The sequence below is a fragment of the Octodon degus genome, unplaced genomic scaffold (assembly GCF_000260255.1).
Source record: "Octodon degus isolate 3935 unplaced genomic scaffold, OctDeg1.0 scaffold00197, whole genome shotgun sequence".
In the NCBI taxonomy this organism is placed as follows: Eukaryota; Metazoa; Chordata; class Mammalia; order Rodentia; family Octodontidae; genus Octodon; species Octodon degus.
In genome coordinates this window covers 3,596,462-3,620,544 of record NW_004524773.1, presented here as the reverse complement: position 1 = coordinate 3,620,544, position 24,083 = coordinate 3,596,462, and the positions used below count along the sequence as shown (strand labels likewise).

At 50.3% G+C, this 24,083-nt stretch overlaps 1 protein-coding gene across 2 annotated transcripts in view; it reads left to right on the top strand.

Annotated features, from left to right (window-relative positions):
• Positions 1–24,083, top strand: part of Grik5 (glutamate ionotropic receptor kainate type subunit 5) — a 64,481-nt gene that overhangs the window by 26,912 nt on the left and 13,486 nt on the right. For both annotated transcript variants that reach the window (XM_004644355.2, XM_023704474.1), the window contains 3 exons: positions 15,464–15,577; positions 15,721–15,830; positions 16,125–16,298. In XM_004644355.2, coding sequence (XP_004644412.1) covers positions 15,464–15,577; positions 15,721–15,830; positions 16,125–16,298 — 398 coding nt within the window. The remainder of the gene's footprint in view (positions 1–15,463; positions 15,578–15,720; positions 15,831–16,124; positions 16,299–24,083) is intronic.

Sequence of the window (24,083 nt, the reverse complement as noted above, 5' to 3'; positions counted from 1 at the left end):
CAGATGCCCAGAGGCAGGACTGTGCTGCCTGGGCCCCTGGCTAGGGCACACCCAAAGCTAGTGCAGAGAGCAGGAACTGCTGCCAGGAACGGTCACGGTGGCCTTGACATTGGACTTGGCCGAGCACATCCGGGATTCTCACCTAGTTGTCTCTGCCACTCCAGAGTTTGCTACATCTAAGCCCATGAATGTCACCAGGGTAGACATGAGCAGGGCACTTTGCTCGACAAGGACATTGATCCCTTAGGGCACAGTGTTTCAAAAGTTATTTTAAAAGGCAGAACTCCTCCGATTGAAAGCTTCTTCAGAATCCTGGACAAAAGCATAGCTGCCAGGATGAAGGCAGAGGTGGGAGGGCCCCCGAGTCTGAGCTGCTTGGTCTCCCCACTCTGTCCCCCACACAGTCCCCAAGGCGCTGCCCTGTGAGGCTGCCAGCAGGTTTGAAAGCTTCTGCTTCAGGGTGTGTTTTAAGGCCTGAAGCCCAAAGAGGCACCTGATGAGCAGAGAGGAGGAGGAGGCCCAGATCTGTAGCCCTGTACCCACCCGATAGCCAGGCTTGCCCATTTCTGCTTCCGCGCTGAGTCTTCAGTCATGAAATTTTCTTTCAGCGGGACTCCCATATATAAGTAGGCTCCACGGGAATAGCCCCCATTGCAGTCCCTATAAACGGGATGGTAGCTTATTCATCAACAAAGAAGGCTGTCTGCCATAGTGCTCATTACAGCTGCCTGACTTTGGGTCAGGCTTAACCTTTGTATCCCTGGGTCTATCCTGTAGGGTGAGCGAGAGGATTTGGTGCCTGGGTTGAGACTTTGTGGCTGGTTGCTGGTTATGACCCGGAGTCTTGAGCTCTGCTAGACTCTTGGCTCTGATGGGCATTGTCTTTGTGACCTTGGGCAAATTCCTTAACCTCCCTGTAACTTAATTTATTTACCTATTAAACTGGGGAAGGAATGAGGGCCTGCCCATTAGCTCAGGTGTTTAAGTGCCTGCTGAAACAAAGCAGTCAGGGTCAGGATGCTGTGGTTCCATCCCCTCATGCTCAAGCCAAACCAGAACTGCCCTGAAGGCATCCTGAGCAGCCCCCTCCCCCCCCCCAAAAAAAAACCAAATAAAAAATAAAATTAAAAATAAAAATAAACTGGGGAAGTAGCTCCTAGTTTGTAGCATGGGTATGGGCCCAAAATGAGTGAGTTCACACCAGAACGGGGCCTGCTGGGCAGCAGGCACTATGTGCCCATATCCAGCGATTCCTGTTTTCCCCTCTAATAGTGGAGATTGAACATAGAGCCTTTGCACCGAGCTACATTTTCAGTCCTTTTAAATTTTTTTTTTTTTTTTTTTTTTTGAGGGCCAGGGAGATGGCTCAGTAGAATAAGCGCTTCCCTAGAAAGCACAAGGTCCTGAGTTCAATCCCCAGTTCCACCTAAATAAATAAATAAATGAATTTTGGGGTTTTTTTTGAGACAGAGACAGGATCTCGCTAAGTTGCTGCATTGCCCAGGTTGAGTTTGAATTTGTTTGTTTGTTTGGCAGAACCAGAGATTGAACTGAGGCCCTTGTACTTGCGAGGCAAGAGCTTATTCTACTGAGCTGTCTCCCTGGCCCTGGCAGTATTTATTTATTTATTTATTTATTTATTTATTTATTTATTTGGCAGAACCAGGGATTGAACTGAGGCCCTTGTGCTTGCCAGGCAAGCACTTATTCTATTCTACTGCTGAGTTTGAATTTGTGGTCCTCCTGATTCAGCCTCCCAGAGGACGGGAATGACAGGCTTGCACCACCACAGCTGGCTGCATTATACTCACTGTCAGCGTGGCCAGCTCACGCCTGCACTCATCTGTCTGTTCACCACCCAGCTGGTATTTATTGATCACCTACTGTTTACCAGACCCTGTAGTTGACACCAGTGATACGGTGAACAAGCCAGACCCTGCCTTGCCTCACTTACTGCGCCGGTTAAAGAGTTTGGGCCTCATGGGTCCATGGGATGCTCTCAGAATGCTCTGAGCTGGCTCCAGTGATGGGAACAGCAGTGGCAGTGGCACCAGCAGGGAGGTTCTGGGGGAGACGCTGGGCCTGGGGCTGGGGCGCAGCAGTAACGCAGGCTCAGGGAGGGGCTCGGAGCTCAGGACTTGGCAACAGCCTGTGCGATGGGGGTGCTGGAGGCAGGAGGCGGGTGTCGAGTTGGTGTTCTTCCCGTGCCTGGCTGGGGCAGCTGGCGATGACATTTATGGAGAGAACAGTGGAGGAGGAGCGGGCTGGGAGCACAAAGAAGGGTGGGGCTTGGCCTGGCTGAGACTGTGCTGCTGGCTGTGGGGTGGCCAGGCCTGCAGAGCCACGTGGGAATTGTCACCTTGTCACCACCGCGGCAGCAGCTGCTGTCGGTTGACTTCACACCACGTGCCAGGCACATTCTCAGTGTTCCTGACTTTGCCCTTGTAATGATCCTTCCCGACCTGGAGGATCGCTGCCCTCCTCCTGCCAATGTGAGGTCTGGGGCTCAGCAGCAAGCAGACCTGCTTCCGACACACAGCACGCAGGTGTGCCTGTCCCGAGGGACAAGCCCGCCTCAGACCTAGGTGGTACTCGGGAAGCCCAGAATAGTCCACATAGTGCTCACTATTGCTGACCAAGCACTGAGGCCCAGCCAGGCTCTTGTCTGAATTTTCTGACTTGTACTGTTACCTCCTTAATTCCTCCTCACCATCAGTGAGGGAGGGACTGGTATTAGCCCCATTTTCTCAAATGCACAGAGCAACACACCAACATACCCTGTCTGGGGTGCACCCCTTATGAGTGGGGAGTGCCAGGGCAGGACGCTGGTGGGCTGGCCCAGAGTTGGAGAGTGACTTCCAGATAGAAGACGGCCTGGGTACTGGCATCTCCCCACCCCAGCCATCTTTGGCCAAGGATCCTGGGCCAGTCTCAAATTATGGTGCATTTATTCCACCCAGTGCTGCTGCTGGAATTGGCCTTCTTTCCTGCCTTTCTCACTGGCCTCCTCAATGGCTCCTGGCTTCAGGTCTTTACACTCAAGTTCGTCCACCAGCAGGATCTCTACAGTGCAAATCTGGCCTGTCACTTGCCTACTTTACCGAAGCCCTGAGCACTTTAGCTAAGTCTGCACCTTCCAGCCTGGCCCTCAAGAGCATAACAGCTGTCTGAGGTCTAGGCAGAGAGAAGAGGCGAGCTGTGATGCAGTCACGGCTGGCGCTCAGCCATCCCATGACAGCTCTGGAGCTGGGATGACCTTCAAGGGCACCCCTCCCCTTGCAGGCAAGGGGCCAGGCCTTTAAACCCCCCAAAACATGTCACTGGACACGTTTGCGTGCTTGCCCTTGGGACTATCAAGACCTTGCATGAGAAGTTGTCTCCCATTGATAGATCTATGAGCCGTTGGCCACCAACAGCCTGGGTAGCTGGGGGAGTGAGTGCTGTGATCCTGACTTAGGGCCTAGGGGCATCCACAGCATCTACTACGGCAACACTCTGGTCTCCCACTGGTCCCCCAGGATCCCTGGCAAGCCACTTCATCTCCCTGAGCCTCAGTTTCCCCTCTTGAAATGGTGCTGGTGTTGCCCTGACCCAAAATTTAAGGGGGGGAGGATTAAATGAGAGAACATTTGTGAAGAATGCCTGGCTCATAGGCGGTCATTAGTGGTGACCATAGAGATGCTATGTCTAGGATTGTGCTTAGAAAGACAGGCTCTGGGGTTGGGTAGCCCTGGGTTCACATTTGGGTTTGTTCTTTGTTGGCATATAGACATGGCTGCCACTGTCTCTAAAAATGAGGAGTAATGGCTCCAGAGGGACAGATGAGATCAGGAAGGACGTGAGGCTGGCCTGACCAGGACAGTGTCCACGCACTTGACCAGCGGCATCCTCATTGGGGTTGGGGCCTTGGCTACGGAGCTCTTCATCCCAGCGTGGCACACAGCGGGTGTACACTGAGTTATTGTTACTGAACAGATGACTGATTCTGTCAAGGGGTCTGCAGAATCCCAGCGCAGTCCCTCCAGTTAGTGGAAGACACCTCAGCACAGTTTTTCCTCAGCTGAGAATAGTGGCTGATTGCAACCTTCTTCCTACAGTCCTCATCTGACCCTATCTCCAGAGGTTGCACCTAGTCCCTTAGATTGGCATTTTCAGCACTTTTTTTTTTGTGGTACTGGGGATCAAACTTAGGACCTTGCACTTGCCAGGCAGGCGTTTATGGCACTGAGCTGTATCCCTGGCCCTAGAATGGCATTTTCAATGAGAAAGTTGTGTCTATGCCCTAATTCCAGAGTTTTCACTCATTGAAAAAAAAAAAAAAATCACAGGTAGGTTCAGAGAAAGGAAGGACTAGCTCTGTCAGATACTTCTAGTCCATACTTTAAATGACTATTTCATTTTATGCATAGGTTTTTGAATCTTTCATGTAAAAAAAATTGACATTATACTGTGTTTCAGGTGACCAACAACATATATTAAATATAATTCTATTGCACAAAATGTGTATATGCATAAAAAAAAATTCTGTGGGCTGGTGAGATGACTCAGTGGTCTAGAGCACCTACTTAGAACAAGCTTAACAAAGCACAGGGACCAAGGTTCAATCCCCCAGCACCACATGCCAGCCAGCCTGCCCCCTGGTGGGCTGAGCTGGCCACACACACACACACACACACACACACACACACACAAATAAATAAATGTTTTTTTTTAAAAAAAATTCTGTAGTAGTGTCTCTGCATGTCATCCAGAGCTATCACATGGCTGGGGAAGTCACTAGGTGGTAGGTGTGTGCTTAGTATGTGCAAAGCCCTGAGTTCAAAACAAAAACAAAAAAGTTGCCACAGCCGTTTAAAAACAACCGCTTAGCCAGGCAATGAGTTACATACCTGTAAGTCCAGTAATCTCAGAGGCTGAGGAATGAGGACTGAAAGTTTGAGCACCACCAGGACAATTTAGTGACTTAGACCCTGTCTCTAATAAAGAACAACTAAGAAAAGGTCTGGAGATATAACTCAGAGTGAAGACCCTGGGTTCAGTCCCCAGGCTCTTATTTGCCATGATTCCAAATACAATGCAGAGTGATGCCAAGTCAAGCAGTAAGAAAAAAAGAGAAAACAAACAGGGCTGAGAATTTAGCTCAATGGCAGAGTGCCTATTGGTTGGAGCCCAGTACCAGGGCGACGAGACCCAGTGGGAAGAGGGTCACAAGACAGGGCCTCCATCTGCGTGCCTCATGCTGTATCCCCACTGCCTAGCACAAGCTGACACTTAGCAGGTGCTCAGTAAATTCTTGCTGATGAGCACATGGGCCTGGACAAGAGCATTTTCCAGCTAGTGGGCAGTGACTGTGAACCCTGAGGCAGAACTGAGCTGGCCTGTGTCCGGGAGTGGTGAAGGGGCTGGGCCCTTCTGGGTGAGGTGAGAGCAGGGGAAGTAGGGGCAGCAAGGCTTGGATCGTCACTTAGTGGGGCCTGGAAGATGCAGGGAAAGATTCCAGATATTATTGCCATTGTATAGATGAAGTGGGGCAATGGGCTCTGATTTTTTTTCCCCTTTCTTATTGAGGTGAAATTTTTATATTGTAAAATTAACCATTTAAAGGGTATGTAACAGCTCTGTGGTAGCATATTCTCAGTATTGTGTGTCATCATCTCTAACTAAAATACTTTCCTAACCTCCAGGGAACATCCTGAAGCACTCCCTTCTCATTCCCTGTCTGCCCAATCCCCTGGAAACCACCAACCTTTCTGTCTTCATGGATTTACCTAGTAACAGCTATTTTATATAAATGGAGTCATCCAACACGTAGGTGCTTGCTTTTTCTCCTCCTTCTCTTCCTCATGTGACCCTTTTGCTGAAAACTGTCTCCAAGGACTTCTGTATGCTAGGCAAGTGTTTGGCTACTGAGGTACATCTCACCCCCCACCCCGTTTTTATTATTGTTTTCTTTTTCTTTTCAGCTCATCTCTTGTGTAGTGTAGGCAGGCATTGAACTTCATCCTCCCACCTCCGCCTCCTGAGTGCTAGGCTCATGGGCCCAGCTGGAATGTGGCCCTTTGTGTCTGGCTTCTTTCACTTAAGTATGATGTGTTAGAGTTCTTCCACATTGTAGCGTGTATCAATACTTTATTCTTTCTATGGAAAAATAATATTCCATTGTATGGAACTTTTAAATCACTTAAAAATGATGATTCTCTTAAGAAACAGCTGTCAGGTGAAGAAGAAACAAGATGATCTTCATAGGAGGTTGTTTTTCTTTTTTTTAATTTATTTTATTTATTTATATTTGTGTGTGTGTGGCCAGCTCAGCCCACCAGGGGGCGGGGCTGGCTGGCATGTGGTGCTGGGGGATTGAACCGTGGTCCCTGTGCTTTGCTAAGCTTGTTCTAAGTAGGTGCTTTAGACCACTGAGCCATCTCACCAGCCCCATAGGAGGTTGTTGAGATGGACAAGAGAAGCCATTGACTGGGGCTGCCAGGCTGGATGTATACAAGGAATTAGGGAGGCTGCAGGCTCTGCCTGGGATAGCTGTAGGAGTATGAGGCTGGTTTCTCCACGGGGCAGTTAGACAGAGATTCTTTGAGCTGTTTGTTGGAAATTCAAAGTGAGATGTACAGACCCCACTTAATGGTGGAGCATGAATTGCTTAACTCATCCCATACTGATACATGTCTGGTGGTCTCCAGTTCCTGCTGGTGTAGGCAACACCCCTATCAACTTGGCTTGTGGATTTGTGGGAATGTTCCTGAGGGCTATATTCTAACAAGTGGAAGTCGTGGGTCAAAGGGTATGCAGAATTTTTAAGTATGCACTGCCAAGTGGTTGTTCAAAAAAGTTCTATCAATTTGTATCCGAGCCAGAAGTGTACGAGAGTGTCAAATGTCCCATGCTCTTGCCGACAGTGGGCATTATCAATCTTTCAAAAAGATCTTTGCCAACCTGAAAGGCCAAAAATAGTACCAGAATATTTTAACCTAAGCCGTGTTGTGCAGATGTGTATTAATCTGCTTGGGGATGTTCCATTATTTATTTAACCGTTCTTTATATTCAGTGTTTTCTAGAATTTAAAGCTTGTGGTATTATAAACAAACATGTTTAAACATAAAAGTTTTGCCTCCATTGCAGCCTTTTCTTTTTTCTCTTTCTTTTTTTTTTTTTTTTAATGCGTCTTTATTCTTCTTGATACAGGATCTCACTGTGTAGTTCAAACTCCAAGTGATTCTCCTGTCTCAGCCTCAACAGTGATGGGATTACAGTCCTTCACTACCACTTCTGGTTTCAGTGCCCATCTCAGGGCACCTGGTGTTCTGGGGCATGAATGGTATTTTTTCTTTTTTAAGCCTGGTTTTCCATGTTGCTCAGTCTGGTCTTGAATCTTTTTTTTTTTTCCTTTTTTGTGGTACCAGGAATTGAACTCAGGACCTTGTGCTTGCCAGGCAAGCACTTTTCTTTCTTTCTTTCTTTCTTTCTTTCTTTCTTTCTTTCTTTCTTTCTTTCTTTCTTTCTTTCTTTCTTTGTTTGTTTTTGCAGAACCGGGGATTGAACTCAGGGCCTTGCACTTGCCAGGGAAGTGCTTATTGCACTGAGCCATCTCCCCAGCACCCCATAGAAGGCACTTATTATACTGAGCTATCTCTCCGGCCCTAGTCTCAAACTCTTGGGATCAAGTCATCCTGCTGCCTCACTCATCCAGGTGGCTGAGACTATAAGTGTACATTACCTAGATTATTTTCTTTAGATTGATTCTCTGTGTAAAATGACTGCATGGTTTTTGTTATATTCCATTCTAGAATGATACTGCCAGTTTTTATATAAATTCCCTCTCAGCATGTTTCGTTAGGCTTTTAGTGATAGGCAGTCCCCTAATATTTTTTGTAGCTATTGAATCATTTTGATTTTTTTTTTCCCGGAACCAGGGATTGAACTCAGACCCTTGTGCTTGCTTGGGAAGTGCTTATTCTACTGAGCTGTCTCCCCAGCCCATCATTTTGATTATTAATGCTTTGAGTGGTGTACTGCAATTAGGCTTGTGTGGTCAGGTGATAGGAGTCTGAGCTCAGATTCAACTCAGATCGGATCTGACCAGGCCATGGACTCACTGTGTTTTCCCAGGTCCTGGCTCTCTGATTGAAATAGATGTACATGGCAGCCTGCAGAATACTGCGTTGGTGCACTGACCCATAGAGCCAGGGCCATCGTGGTAGAAAGAGCCAAGTGGAAGCCCCTAGAATGCTTGTCCTTCCCAGGGAAGTAATTAAAAAACAATTCTACATCCACTGGGGGAATTGCAGAGATTAGTGCCGCTATTAACAGCTTGGCAAAAGCAGGGGTCGTGACCCCACCCCCATTCAATGTGGCCTGTGCAGGCGGCCGATAGACCTTGCAGAATGGCTGTGGGTTATTATCACTGTCATCAGGTGAAGACTCCAATTGCAGTTGCTGTCCCAAATGAAGTGTCTTTTCTGTAGCAGATCCACACACACAGCCCTTGGCAGCTGGTGTGAGCTACTGACCTGGCCAGTGCTTTTTTCTCCACACTGATTTCCAGAGACCACCCGGAAGCTCAGCGTGCACATCTTCACAGCTTTGCCTCAGGGCAACATCCACTCTCCCACTCTGTGCCGTGACGCAGGCTGCTGAGAACCTGATCTCAGGAGTGCTCACAGCATCTCACTGATCCGCGTTGACAACACTGCTGATCAGATCTGATGAGCTGGAAGTAGTTTGTCAGAGGAGGTGGCAGTAAGCCCCTTGCTGATCTAAGGCTGGTCCCGTCTGGAGATGGAAACCCCATCAAGTTCCTTGACTAGGCATCCTGTCAGCTGAGCAAAGAAGACTGAATATCATCTATTGTGAACTAGATATAAAATTGTTAACTAGCTAATGCAGGTTAAGAGCAATGTCAGGGTCACACTGTTAGCAGCTGCAGGAAGAAGCTACCCCCCCATTGGGGCTGAGACAATAAAAGGAAGAAGTTGAAAGGATGCAAACCTGGAAACCCAGTGGAGGGTCTTAAAGAACTCAGACTTCAAGTCCTGAGGAGAGGCCCCTTTTGGCTTGGTGCTGGTGACATTTGACAGGCTTTTGGATGTTGGTGGCAGCTTGCACATTGGATTGTGTAGCTTTGGTCCGCTCGCCTTCCACTCAGTCCGTACGGCCTTTCGTTGCTGGTGAGGTATGGTGTGGGTCAGCTCCTCAGTAAGTCCAAGCTGTGTGTGCAGGCTGGTCCTCTCCCTAGGCCTGATAAGCCACCGTGTCCACAGATCTGCAAAGTGCTGGTGGCAGTGCTGTGTGGAGTGGCAGCAGGCACCAGTAGGTGACTCGTGGGAGCAAATCCATGCCATCTGTGGTTAACTGCTTCCCTTAGAGAAACCGCTCAGGGCTCCTTACTGGGTCCTGCTGGGAACCAGCATCTGACCATGCCTGTGAGTGCCAGCAGGGGCCGAACTTCGACCTGAACCTGGGTGTGTCATGTCTGTATCAGTCCAGTTCTGCCAGGGGACAAGCCACACAGGTGTTGGAATGAAGAAAAAAAAATGTTTGTCCTAGGTATAAGTTTTGTTAGCTAAATGAGTGAGAATTCCCATTTGGGAGTTCTGAGTCCTTCCTGTGAAGGGCCAAGAAGTAAATGTTTTTGACTTTCAGTCCATTCTGTTATAACTACTTGTTCTTTCTGTTGTATGGAAAACAGTTCTCAAGTGGGTAGGCTGTGTTTCAATAAAACTTTATTTACAGATGCACATGGACTAGGCCAGACCTGCTCTGAGGTGTCTAGCAAAAATGGCTGCACTCCCCCCCCCCCATACACACACCTTTCTATTGTATTGGGGATTGAACCTGGGGCATTTACAGAGTTATATCCCAGTGCTTCATTCATTCATTCATTCATTCATTCATTCATTCAATTTTGAGATGGTTTTGCTCACTTGCCTAGTTGCACTGCTCTTGCCTGAACTTTTAGAATGTTGGGATTACAGGTGTATATGGTCACGCCCGGCTGTACATCCCTAGTTCTGAGAGAACAAAGGGAAGAACTAAACTGTTGGAAATTTAGAAATGGGGGGAAGCTGAAACCCTCAAGAGGGCACCTACAGCTGGCACTGATGTCCCTAAGAGGGGCTGAGTGGGGCAGGGAGAGGGGCTTGTAGGGAGAGGCTGCTTGGAGCACTTAACAGGCAGTGAGAGGATGGAGACTGGGAGGAGGCGGCCCTCTCAGGCCAGAGCCTCCCGCAGCGCCCCCTACTGGTGGCATCTCACAGCAGCTGGCAAAGCAGGACTGTGGGACCAGAGGGACAATCCCAGGTGCTTTGGCTGGCTTTGGGGCATTTAAATGACCACCCTTACATTATTATTTCTAACTTAAATTCTTCCTTATTTCATTCCAAATATTAAACAACTGTCTGGGCCCTCTTGAGGTAAAATGGAGGTGTTTATTAAGGGTGGGAAGACTTCTCTAAAAAAGGTGTTTCTGCTGGGAAATGAGGGTGAGCAGGGAGCGCGAGGGGTTCCAGAGGTGCTGACAGGAGTCTAGAAAGGCCCTGCAGCGCTGCAGGGGCCTTCTGTCCTACATTCAGAGCAAACCGCAAGCTGATCATCTCTCTCCACCTCCGCTGCAGCTTCTCAGTCCCACCCCAGCATTTGCCTGGGTGCTTGCGGCTGGCAGCCTGGGCCCCACGGCCCTCAGCATCTAGCTCACGTCACCTCTGGCTCACACCCTCTGACACAAGGTCATGTGTTGCCTTTGGGGTAAAACCCAGTCCCTCAGCACAGTCTGGCCTGAAGGCCTTAGAGCTTGGGTCCCACCCTGATACATATCCTACCTCTGCTGTTCTGTTGCTTCTTCCCTGAGGCAGCCAGCAGCCTTGTACCCAGGGCTGGTACCTGCTGCCCCTTGCCCTCTTACCCCCAGCCTTCTCCTGTCTTGCCTCACATTTCCTTCAAAGAAGACCTCCCCCCTTAAAAAAATCATGCATACTTTTGTCACTCTGTCCCCAAGGGGATGAGGCTAGGACAGCTACTCCAGCCTGCTGACCCCCAGGCCTGTCCCCCAGCTTCTCCCAGACACTGGATTTGTGAATAAAGTTGAGCAGACAAATTCATTGTAAGTAGTACATGGTTTTGATTTACATATTAGAGAGGGGAAAAACAAAAAAAAAAAAAAAAAAAAAAAAAAAAAAAGACCCCCTCACAGTGGGGACTATATCTAAAGCCGTGACTTTAGCTGATCTCCATAGCTTTTGTTTATTTTTCTTCATAGCCCTTGTTACTTCCTGACGTTGTTTGTGTATATCCATGGCTGTGTTCCCAAAGCTAGAATTGTATGTGGCAGTGCACGACGATCAGCAAAGAGTTGCTCAGTGGTTAAATTAATGAATGAACAAATAGAATAGGCAGAGTCACTGCATTGCAGGGACTGAGGACAAGGTGGCAGGGGATGAGGCAGGCTAGACTGTGGGAGGTGTAGGGAGCTCAACAGAGGGACAGGTGAGGATTTGGCTGATAACTACGGAATGATGTGCCTTATTACTGTAACAATGATGTGACCAGATGTCTTACTGAGATGCCTCGGGCTACTAGCCGGGTAGCCCAGCAGCTTTCTAGCCAGAGATAATGGCCAGGGCAAGGACAGGCAGAAAAGGCAGAGAGGAGCAACTCCATGCGACAAATATCTGGGGCCAGAATCAGGAGGGCCTTGGGGTAGGAGAAAGATGGCTGCGGGTCACCCTCCAGCTTTTTTCCTAGGATGGGGTCAAGGAAAGTAATGTTTACAGCAGCGCTGGGCGTGGGCTGGAAGCCGAGGCTGCCACATATTCCTCAGAGGTTTGAGAGCACCTATTTCCTGTGTTCCCTGGCAACCAGGGAGGGGTCGCAGCCCAGAGCTCACCTCAGTTGCCTCCAGCCATGCAGGGATCAGGCAGCAGAGAGAAAAGCCCCTTGGGAGATGATGGTTCCAAACCACAGGGGCTGCTAGATCCAGGCACTTACCCTCGCTGTGCCTCAGTTTCTTAGCATGTACAGTGGTGGGAATGGTACCCTTCTGCATGGGGTTGCCCTGGGGGCTGAAGGAGCTACTCCACTGAGGCACCAGGGAAGAAGAATGTCTACATGTGATAGCAGTTGAGAGGCCTGGGAGGCAGCAGGGACCTTCTGGGACTTCAGTGGAGGAAGATGGAGTGGACTGTGCAGCTTACCCAGCTCTGAGCCCTGAAGCACAGGGGCTTTGCTGAGACACACAACACATCCAACCTGCTCTGCCTTTGAAAGCCTGTGGTTTTGCCACAGAGGCAGAAAGGCAAGCATATTTTTCAGATGGATCCGAGACAGGTGGTATCCAGATATGTGGAGCCCCTAGAAGGAATCTCAGAGGAAGGAAGGTATGGGCACTCAGAGCAAGGTCCAGGCAAAGGGAGTGGCCTGCTTAAAGGGGCAGTGGCCAGAAGGAATGTGGCAGGAAAGAGGGCTGGTGAGTGGCCCAGGAATGTGGGAGCAGGTAGGGAGAGGTAGGTATGCATGCCATTCAGAGGCTAGGGATGGCCAAAACCAAGCAGCATTTGTGGGGTGCCTCCTCTTTTAGGCCCTGGGATGCTGAACAGGCTGGGACCTTATAATGTAGTGGGGAAGATAGCCCATGCCTATGCAAACAAGCTGTAAATGAGGGAAACAGGTAGTATGAAAAAAAGGACTCTTGGGTGGATGCAAGGTAGGGTCTGGAGGCTGCTGTCGGGAGGGCTGAAGGGTGCTAGGCAGCAGGAAATGAACCTGTTGTATCGAAGAGCTAAGAACAAGCCAGAGTGCCTACAGCAGAGTAGGAAGGGAGCCAAGGTATGAGGAGGGGCTGGTGCTGCGGGTGGGTCTCAGCTTGTGTAGGGCCCTTGGGCCATAAAAGGGTTTTGCCTTAATCATGCCATAAAGGTCTAAAACAGTGGAGGATCCCTTTGGCTTATGTGTGAGAAATGGACTGGGGGGTTTATGAGAGGTGGGGGTGGTGACGAAGAGGCAAATGCAGTTGCCAAGAGACAGACAGCAGATGCGTGGGCTGGGGTAGTGGAGGTGGAGAGAAGTAGGCAGGTGTAGGCGAGACTTTGGGGAGCAGCTGGGCTCTGGGGTGGCCGAGAGGGCTGGCCGGCAGTGAGGGCTGGCCAGAACAGGCAGCGGGACCCTGAAGGCAACTGAGAAAATGGGATCCTCAGCAGGTGGCCTGGGGACCACAAGGGCCCTCCTGAGCCCATCTGGAAGGCCAGTGCTCCCTCTCCTCTGAAGTGAGGACTCGGGAAGCCTTGTCGAGACAGACTTCTGTAGGTGCACAGAAATAATGGGATCCCCCTCTTAGCGGGGATTGTTCCCATGATGATTCATACCTTAGTCATAAATGTGGCCATTGTGCAGGAAAGGGAACAACCACTCCGCACCCAGGAATTCCCGCAGGTACTCTCAGAACCCGGCTGGGTTTGGGCCTGTGCCACACATGGCACTCAGGGTTTGCATCAGAGCTGAGTGAGTGGTCTCTGCGCCTGTTACATTGGACTGGAGCCATCTCTCTCTTGGGTCCTGCATTTGTTCAACCAGTGCGGTCTTTCTATGCTCTGGTTCATCGTTTGGGTCTGTGTCTACTGGCCCTGACACTGAGGAGTGGTTTCAGGATCTGTCTATTTTTCTTTCTGGCCCTGGATTTCATTTGGAGTCCATCTGCTGCTTCCTTGACCTTGGGTTTTATTTTCAGCCTGGGCCACTTCTTCCTACCCTTGCACCCTGGGTCATCTCTCAGGGACCTAGGCTTGTGTTCGGATCCCCTGCCTCGTATTCTTTGACTGTATGATGCTTTGAGTGTTGGCCGCCTCTCTGTCACTAGGGCTGGGCTTTGGTTCTGTATCTTCTCTAGACTGTGGGCTGTGCAGCTGTTCTGGACTCAAGTGGGCAGGGCCTGGGTGACCTTGCCACTGACTACGGTGAGCTCTGATCTGCCCTTCTCTCCCTGTCCCAAGTTCTGTCTAGACCGTTATCCCTTATATATTCTCAGTGGGCTCCTTCAGGACCTTGGCTCTTTAATTCCAGCACCCTAGGGAGTGCTTCTTGAATTTGGGGTTAGGGGCTCCCTCCATCCTTAGCCTGACTCTCACCTCAGGACTGAGGGGCCTATGGGAGACGTGACACCCAACCTCCTCCTTGGAAGTGCCCAGACTGAGGCGCAGAGGTATGAAAGCTCTTGCCTAAGGTCACGCTGCAAAGTGGGGCAGAGCCAGGGCTCCCTACTTCTTCCCTGCTCTATCATGTGCATATGAGTGTGTGGAGTGTGTGTATGTGTGTACATGCATGTGTGTGCACCCATGAGCTGGGCCCTCGGAATGTCCCCTGTATGTCTCTGGTCTGTTGAGCCATCACATGACTGGTGCATGTTGCTGCTTCGGCCTGGGTCTTGGTACATGTGTGGGTGTGGTGTGTTGAGCACACACCAGTGGCAGCCATACAGTGCTTGCACATGTAACGCATGTGCACATTGGTGTGCAGGAGGACGTGTGAAGTACAGGGTTGTTTTCCCCAGCCTGTGTCTAGCCCTCAGCTGAAGGCTGGCTAAGGTCCCCTTGAGCCAGAGTGAAATGTCCTTTTTGAAGCAGCCAGCACATTCTGAAAGGGGCTCAGGACATACCAGCCAGGCCTCAGCCAAGACCCCTCTCTCTGTCGTCCTTCTCTACTTCAGACCTGGACTCCAGCACCTCTGCCCCACAGGACCACATGCATCCTCCTCCAGAGTCATATCAGCTGAGCTGTCCTCTAGGCCTGTGTGCAGGGGGTAGCTTCAGACATTGGCATCGCTAGTGTCTGCCAGGGTCAGGAAAGGAGGCTCGTGCCCTTACCTTGTGGCCCCCGGCTCCTGCTTGTACTCGCCGGTACCTTTGCCTTTCTGAGACTCAGTTTCCTCAGCTGTAAAGTGAGCTCAGCATGGCTGGGGAAGCTGTGAGGAGGAGCGTAAGGGATAATCTGTAGGAAGCACTATCCAGCATGGAGCCGAGTGTGTGGGAAGCACCATTGAAATGCCACCTGTTGCCAACCACTGCTGCAGAAGACGTAAAGCCAGGACCTGATGTGGGTCCTAGAGCACCTTGTGTCCAGACACAGGCTGTCTGCATGGCACCGGGGCAGGAAGAGGGGCAAGGCGCAAGGGGTCGGTTTTATAAAACAGGGCCCTGAGATGAACTTGCTGGGGTAGAGGACAGAAATGGCTGGGATGGGACGGCCAGCCAAGATAGGGGTGGCTGGGGCCCATTACAGCAGATGGGAGCCAGGAGGGCCTGGTTGGTCCATGGGGGACTCCTGGAGCCAGTCCAGGCTGCCAGCTCCTCTTGATCTTTTCCTGTCTGTTTTTTACCTCTCTCTCTGTCAACGGTGAACGCTATCCTCTCTAACTGCCCATCTCTGCCTTCCGTTCTTCCCCCTCTGCCCTTCCCTGCTTCCCCTCTAGCAGAAGGCAGACCTGGCTGTAGCTGCATTCACCATCACAGCTGAGCGTGAGAAGGTTATTGACTTCTCCAAGCCTTTCATGACCCTGGGGATCAGCATCCTCTACCGAGTGCATATGGTAGGTATACTTCTCCTGGGGACAGTGGGCTGCAGCCTGGCCCTTAGATAGGGCATTTGGCTCCTGGGTCCCTGGCAGGGTCAGAGGTTGAACACATGGCTCAGGTCTGGGGCAGCTCCGGGTTTCGCTGTCTCTCCCTCCAGGGCCGCAAGCCTGGCTACTTCTCCTTCCTGGATCCCTTCTCCCCTGCTGTGTGGCTCTTCATGCTCCTTGCCTACCTGGCTGTCAGCTGTGTGCTGTTCCTGGCTGCCAGGTGAGTCCACAGCCTGCAGCCTGGGAAGGAGGGGTGGGGTGGAGGCACAGTCTGGGCCAGGCAATAGCCGTGCGTGCTTCCTCCTGCTGGACCCTCCACTTTGGAGTCTTGCATCCCCTGTGCCTTCTTTCCTCTCTTTCTTTCTTTGCTTGTGTGTCTCTGCCCCCCTCTCTCTTCCTCCCCTTCTCCCATCCTCCCCTTCTTTTCTGAATCACCATGACCCCATCTCCTTCCTCCATGTCTGTCCTTTTTTTCCCACTCCGTGGCCCCATCCTCCTGCCCCTTTCTCCACAGGCTGAGCCCCTACGAGTGGTACAACCCCCACCCATGCCTGCGGGCACGTCCTCACATCCTGGAGAATCAGTACACACTGGGAAACAGCCTCTGGTTCCCTGTGGGGGGCTTCATGCAGCAGGGCTCGGAGATCATGCCCCGGGCACTGTCCACCCGCTGTGTCAGCGGAGTCTGGTGAGATGCTTTCTATTTGCTCTGGCCGGGCTGGGAGGGACCTCTGAGTTCTAGAGGCTGAAGGGACTTCTCTTTTCTCTCAGTGGGTTCCCTGTTCCTCACCATGAGCTGTATGGTAGGCAGCTGACTGGGGAAGCTGAGCCCAGTGTGGCCACCACTATCGGTGTGACCTTGGAGACCATGTCCCCTCTCCATGTCTCAGTCTCCTTCATCTAAAATACGGAGATTAAAAAGGTTCATGTCTCAGACTGTAATCAGGTATCACAGGAAGTGCCGGCTGGCCTGATGCTAACCTTTGACATTACAGTCACAAAGGGCATGCTGTTGCTCTCATGGACATCGCCTTGGTCACCATAGAGACAGAGTCCTGGAAGTGCCACAGCAGCCCAGTAGCCTAGGTGGAACTTCTTTTGCCCCTGGGACAATTCCCAGGAAGCGCCATGTTGGGGTCAGCCATCCACAACTAATGGTGACTGGCTTGTAATTTCAAAAAGTGCAGACTTAGATATCAACCTTTAAAAACTGGGTAGATTCACTCGCTACTCCCAGCAACCCTGTGGCCCTGACTAGCATCCCCGCAGGCATCAACCTCATCCCACACTCCCCTCTTCTGCTCTCTGGCCAGGCCTTGCAGTTGCTGCCCTGGAATTGCCTACAGTTCCTGCAACTCCTATCACTTCATTCTCAGTAGGAATAATAATTGATAAAAAAAAAAAAACCAGATAAATCTTACAATGGAAAGTGTTCTCCCTGTTTTGTGGATTAGGAGACCCAAAAAGAAGGAATAGCTTGCTCAAGAGCATGCACCCAGCTAGAGGAAGGGCCACACTGGAACTGGCAAGCCAGCTTTTAGATGTGTCTGGGCCCAGTCCTGGTCCTAAGGCCCACAGTAGGTTCTTGAGACCACCCAGCCATCTAGCCTTCTCGATGTGTGTGTGTTTTTGTTTTTTGTTTTTTGTTTGGCAGAACTGGGGATTGAACTCAGGCCCTTGTGCTTGCCAGGCAAGCGCTTATTCCACTGAGCCATCTCCCTGGCCCCGCAACTAGCCTTCTAGAGCACGGCCTCCTCCCCTCTTCCCCGTAAGTCCAGGCCCCCATCGCCACTCCACAGGGGCCCATCCAGCCCCTCCATGTGCCAAGTATTCAAGGAAGAGTCAGTCCAGTCCCTGCCTCTGCAGAAGCCAAGGAGCTGAGTTTCTGTGCAAGTGAACACAGAAACACTGGATGTTGTATTTTACTTAAAGGTTGTGTCTCAAAGGCACTGTCTAGGGTTAGGGAGATAGCTCAGTGGCCTAAGTACCTGCCTGTCAAGCACAAGGACCTGGGTTTGATCCCCAGTGCTGCATGCTGTGCCAGCTCAGAAACTGGTTGTAGTGGTGTGATGGTGCACACCTGTAATCCCAGCCCTGGGAAGGGTGAGACAGGAAGATCATTAGGAGTCTAAGCTGCATAGTGAGACCCTGTACCAAATAAGTAAAATGTTCTTTTAAAATTTAAATTCAAAAAAGATGCTAATTTGAAACCTGTTCAAGACTAACCTTGATGAGCAGCAGGCTCTCCTCACTTCCAGCTAAGTGGAACTAACTGCCATATGGCAGTCATTTGTGTTTCCCTTGGTCCACTGGCTTTGAAACTTTCCAGTCTTAATGATTTTTAAATGTTTCTGAATTTGCATCATTTCTAACAGTACCCCTGTGTTTCCTTCCATCCTGTAGCTGGGAAAAAATAGAGTTTAGACCAACACGAATGTGGGTGTGATATAATAGCTCTGGGGTTCATAAGAGGCTGACATCCATTGTTGGCAATGCTGGTTCCTTCTGGGGACTCCAGGGGAGAAGCCTTTTCTTTCCCTTTGGCAGCTTTTAGAAGCCATCGGCATTCTCACCACAAGCTCCTTCCTCCATCTCGAAAGCCCGAAATGTCAAATCTTCAGACCTTCACATCTCTAACTCTGACTTCCTTTTTCCACTCGTAAGGACCTTTGAGAGTCTGTTGAACATTACTTTCCCTTTTCTGCACGCTTAATCGTGTCTTTATCACAAAACTCGATCTCACCGGCGAAGTGTCTTTTACGGTGTGAGGTGATACCTCCATGTTTTCTAGGAGTTGGGATGTAGACGTCGCTGCTGCTGCTGCTGCTGCTGGGAAGGGGCTCACTCAGCTACCACATACCCCAAGTGAAATGTATTAGTATTTTCAGTATAATGATGTATCAGGTGAATGCAAGACTCTCCTGAGAAACACACAGGCTGTGGTGACAGAACGGCAGAGAATGGCCTCCTTAGGCCTCATCCAGACTGAGTCCTAAAGGCTGACATCGTCGTGGAGTCACCCACACCAAGGCGAGGGGAACCCATCCAGAGAGGTGGGAGAGAGTGAGTGTGGGAGGAGAGTGCTGAGAGAGGGCTTGAGGAGCGCTGCCGGGGTCCTGCCTGAGGCGGGAAGCCAGCAGTGTCCTCTGCCCCTTTGTCTCAGCAGCGCTCTGGGGCTTTGCATTGATATCTCAAGTCCTTTATTTTATTTATTTATTTATTTTCTGTATTTTAGGGAAGTGTCTACAGGGTGTTCAGGGTCTCATTATATAGATCGGACTCATAGTGATTCTCCTGTTTACAGCCTCCCAAGTGCTGGGATTACAGGTGTGTGCCATCATGCCCAGTCTCAGTCAAGGTCTCAGCATGCCCCGGGAGCAGGGCTGGCACAGCAGTCAAACCCTTAAAGGTTTTTTTTTTTTAAATGTATTTGTTTTGGTGGTCTCACTAATTTACTAAGAGCTTGGTCTGTGAAGCTCCTGCCTCAGTCTCACAGAGTGCTGAGACTGTGGGCGTGTGCCGCTGCCGCTGGCCGAGTGGCCTCTCCATCATGGGCCTGCTGGTTCTTGGTCAGGGACCATCTCTGGGAGGATCGTGCTTTCCGGTGGGGTATTCTCTGCCTCTTCCCTTGCTATCACCCAGGAAGCCCTTAGTCATGCTCCCCCTTCAGTGGTGGCTTTAGGACGCTTTTTCAACACTCCAAGTCCTCCCACGTGTTTGTTCATTTGACAAATGTGTGTCTGCAGCTGTGACCCCAGCACAGTGGCTTAGCAGGCCAGGTCCCTGCCCTTTTGTGGGGGACATTCCAGGGTGGGGTGATGGGGAGTGTGGTGCTGTCGCCCTCAGGCACTTGGCTGGCACCCAACCTGCACCAGCCTAGCCAGAAGCTGCTTCCTGGGCCGCTGGCCTTAGGTGCCCGCTCAGGCCCCAGCCTTCTGCAGCCACACCCAGCATTCAGGACAGCTCTGCCTCAGGAACTGGCATTTCTAAAGATTTCTAAAGCTTCACTCACGGAAGGGGGGGGGGCCTGCCCCTTAGCTCAGTTCTTTAAGTCTCTGCTTCAACAAAGCAGTCAGGCTCAGGTTGCTGTGGTTCCATCCCCACAACACAAGCCAGCCAGTCATGCCTTGAAGGCATTCCGAGCAAAAAAAAACCACAACACTTCTGCCATAGGGGCTGGTGAGATGGCTCAGTGGTCTAAAGCACCTACTTAGACCAAGCTTAGCAAAGCCCAGGGACCACGGTTCAATCCCCCAGCACCACATACCAGCCAGCCTGCCCCCTGGGGGGCTGAGCTCCCCCCCACACACACATAAATAAATAAAACTAAAAAAAAATAAAATAAATAAAGCTTCACTCTGACCACATCCCTGCCCCTTGGTCACTCTGTTAACTGAGTCCCTTGACACAGACACTACCACCCGCCCCCCGCAAGCTGTGCTTTTCTGTAGGAAGGCTCCCGGGCCAGCTCCTTAGCCAGCACCTCCACCCTTCTCTGAACCCTGCTTTCCTCATGCCCTTCTGCAGGAAAACCCTAAAACCTCAGCTCTCCCTGCACTCCACCTCTCCCCTCCTCCCATTCCTGACTCCACAGGGTTGAATGTGACTGCTTATTCATACATTCAATCCCTGTCTTACCCGCAGGCAGTCGGTGTCATTAGTCACCTCCTTCTGCAGACTCGTCCTTGCTCCTAGGCTGCTGTGTCCTCTGTTGCCTCTGGCTGTGTGGTTCCCGGCTTCATTTTGCTAGGGATTCCTCTTCCCCTGTTTCTCACTTGGCCTTCTCACTCCACACCACTGATGGCTCAGTATGCATACCTAATGCCCTCATTTTTGTTTTTTTAGTATTTTTAAAAATTTTATTTTTATTATTTATTTATTTTTTTGTATTTTAGGGAAGGGTCTACAAGGTGTTCAGGGTCTCACTACTAGATCAGACCCATAGTGATCCACCTGTTTACAGCCTCCCAAGAGCTGGGATTACAGGTGCGCGCCACAACATCCAGTCTCAATTGCCATCTCAGCCTGCGCCGGGGTGGGGCCTATACCAACACGGCAAGCTGGGGGTCAAACACCCCCAGCCCCTGTGCCTGCTGGTAGGCACTTTAATCCATTGAGCTATTTGGCCGGCCCTAGTATTTTTTTATTAATACTGGCCGGCCCTGGTATTTTTTTATTAATACATATTTGTATTACATAATGATTGCATTTGTTCTGGGGCTTGGTACGTGGACATCACATACTTTAGTTCTTTTTTTTTTTTTTTTTTTTTTGTACCATGGATTGAACTTGGTAATTTGTGCTTGCCAGGCAGGTGCTTATGCTGCTGAATTAGTACTTTCTAGATCTCTTTCCTCTGTCCTTTCTCCTTCTCTTTGTCCCCCAGTGCATTTCTGGGTTTTGTTTTCTTTAATGCATTTGGTTGTTGCAGGGTCTCACTACACAGCTCGGACTTGGGGTGATCCTCCTGCTTTCAGCCTCCCCAACGCTGGGATTACAGGTGTGCACCACCACTGCCAGATTCTGGCCAGCTCAGCACACCTTGAGGATGGGGCTGGCACTATGGAACCGTGGTCCCTGCACTTGCCTAAGCAGGCTCGTTAGTCCACTAAGCTATCTTGCCAGCCCCATTGTTTTATATTATAACCATAAAGAATTTTGTGTGAGTTTCCTTGTACCAAGGGGCCATGTTGTCCTGGCTGTGATTACCTAAGCATATGTATATATATGTTCTGGTAGTCACATTCTCTGTTGTTGTCAGGCCCAGAGGGGCAGGGACCTGGCTTGCTGAGTCACTGTGCAAGGGTTACATCCGGAGAACCACCTGTCAAATGAGCAAATATGTGGGAGGACTTGGAGTGTGAAAGAGAGTGTTCCTGGAGCCAGTGGCACCAGTGAGAGAGGGAGCGTGACCAGGGGCTTCCTGGGTGACCCGCTGGAACCACCCTAGCCAGCAGCGTCCCCACACTTCCCTGAACACCTTCCCTGCTCCTCCCCTGCACACCCACCAGAGCCTACCCTCTGTATCCCTCAGGGCCATCTCCCCACTTCTGAGCTCCCCTTGCTAGCCATACACCAACACATCCACACTCCACCTGTAGCCAGCCAGTTTGGGCCGCTCCTCTTGGGTGCCTGACAGGTGTGCCCAAACTCCACATATTTGCTCTCAAATTAGACTCCTCCTCTGTGTTCCGCCTGCTGTCTCTCAGCAGGGGCCCCATCATCACCCTCCCACCCAGTGGCCACCAACAGTCAGACAGGCTGCATCCTCAAAAGCTAGCGTGGTGTCTGGTGTTGACCAGCCCTGTATAATTTTGTTTTGAGTGAATGACAACATTGACCCACAGGGCAGTTCTGGAGAGGCTTGGTTTCTGGAGAGGTCATGTCATTCGCTGTCTCATGTGTTGGGGTTTGCGTTTTGTGTTGCAGGAAGCTGTATTATTATCTTTTTGTCAAGCTCTGCGTTACACCCCCAACCCCATCCAGTGCCTAGCAGTTTGTAGAGACTACCTGCTATTTTTACTATTATCTCTCCTGGTTGGGGGTTGGAACCTGGGAGGCCCTCAGCCTCCTTATCTTCAGCCCCTCAGCTCTGTGTGGTCTGCAGGGAACCTGGCCCTTCTCACTTGCCAGGCAGGAGAACAGAGAGGGCCGGCATGAGACAGTGCTGCAGCCAGGCAGGTGGGCACCTCCCTTCCCAAATCAATCTCGTACCAAGCAGACAATAAGCAGACACTTAGCAGGGCGTAGTAGCACACGCTGTCAGCCCAGCACTCAGGCTGGGGTAGGATAATGACAAGTTCAAGCTCAGCCTGGGTAACTGAGTGACTCAGAAAGAATTTATCTCAAAATTTAGAAAAAGAGGGGCTGGGGAAATAGCTCAGTTGAATAAACGCTTGCCTGGTAAGGGCAAGGGCCTGAGTTCGGTCCCTGGTTTGGCAAGAAAAAAAAAATCATTGGGGGCCTGGAGAGATGGCTCAGTAGAATAAGCACTTGCCTGGAAAGTGCAAGGACCTGAGTTCAATCCCTGGTTTCACCAAAAAAAAAAAAAAAAAAAAAAAAGAAAAAGAAAATTTAGAAAAAGGCTGAGGCTGTAGTTCAGTTGTGAAGGTCCCAGGTTCAATCCCCAGTGCCCCTCACACCCACGAAATTCTGTGTGCCAGGTGGATCCGCTTTCCACAGAGGCTGGGGAGAAGGGCCTGTCTGTGGTTACCTCAGCACTAAGGAAACAAACCCAGTTCCAAGGTCATCCAGCTGCACAGTAGTTGAGCCAGGATTTGGGGATTTTCCAGAGATCTTTCCATTATTGATTTCTAATTTAGTTCCATTGTGGTCAGAGAACATTCTCTGTAGCAATCTAATCCTTTTAAATTTAGAGACTTGGCTTATGGTTCAGCATACGGTCTGTCCTGGTGACCGCGCCATGTGGACTGGTACGGGATGTGCGTTCTGCCCTAAGTGGGTGGCGTCTGTAAATGTCAGCAGGACCCGACACGTTGACAGTGCTATGCAAGGCTTCTATACTTGTCCTGATAGTACTTAAGAGAGGAGTGTTGAGGTCTCTGCTTATAATTGTAGACAAATTGTGTGTTTCTCTTTTTAGTTCTGGCAGTTTTTGCCTCTTGAATTTTGAAACTCTGTAATTAGGTACATAAATGTCCAGAATGGCTATGTGGCTATGCCCTCTTTTTTTTTTTTTTTTTTTTTCCCCATACTGGGAATGGAACTCAGGGCCTCTCCCAACCTAATAAGCAAACACTCTACTGCTCAGTTATGGCCTCAGCACGCAGCTGTTATTTTATTCGTGTGTGTGTGTGTGTGTGTGTGTGTGTGTGTGTGTGTGTGTGTCTCAGCCTGCCTTAGGGGCGGGGCTGGCATGGCATGTGGTGCTGGGGATCGAACCTTGGTCCCTGCACGCTGGCCTAAGCTTGCCTAAGCAGGTACTTTAGACTGCTGAAATATCTCACCGGCCCAGCTTGCAGCTTTTAGAATTCTGTTTACCTCCACTCTTGATTTGTTAACTAACTTCTTTGTTTTATTTTTCTTAGTGGCTGCCCTGGGTTTATATTATGAATCCTTTTTATTTTCTTTGCAGTCCTGGGGATTGAACCCAGTCAGTGCCTTTGCGCTGAGGTTCTTTCATTTGTTTTAATTGTTTTCTTTCATTTATGTGTTTGGTACAGGGTCTCACTCTGCAGCTCAGACTCCTCGTGATCCTCCTGTTTTCAGCCTCCCCAGCCCTGGGATTACAGGCATGCGCCACCATGCCCAGACTGGGTCACTGGCTCAGCACACCTCCCGGAGGTGGGGCCGGTACTGCGTGTGGGACCAGGGATTGAACTCTGATCCCTGCAGTTGCTAAAGCAGACACTTAGGGGCCGGGAGATGGCTCAGTGGAATAAGCGCTTCCCTGGCAAGCACAAGAGCCTGAGTTCAATCCCTGGTTCCGCAAAAAAAAAAAAATAATAATAAA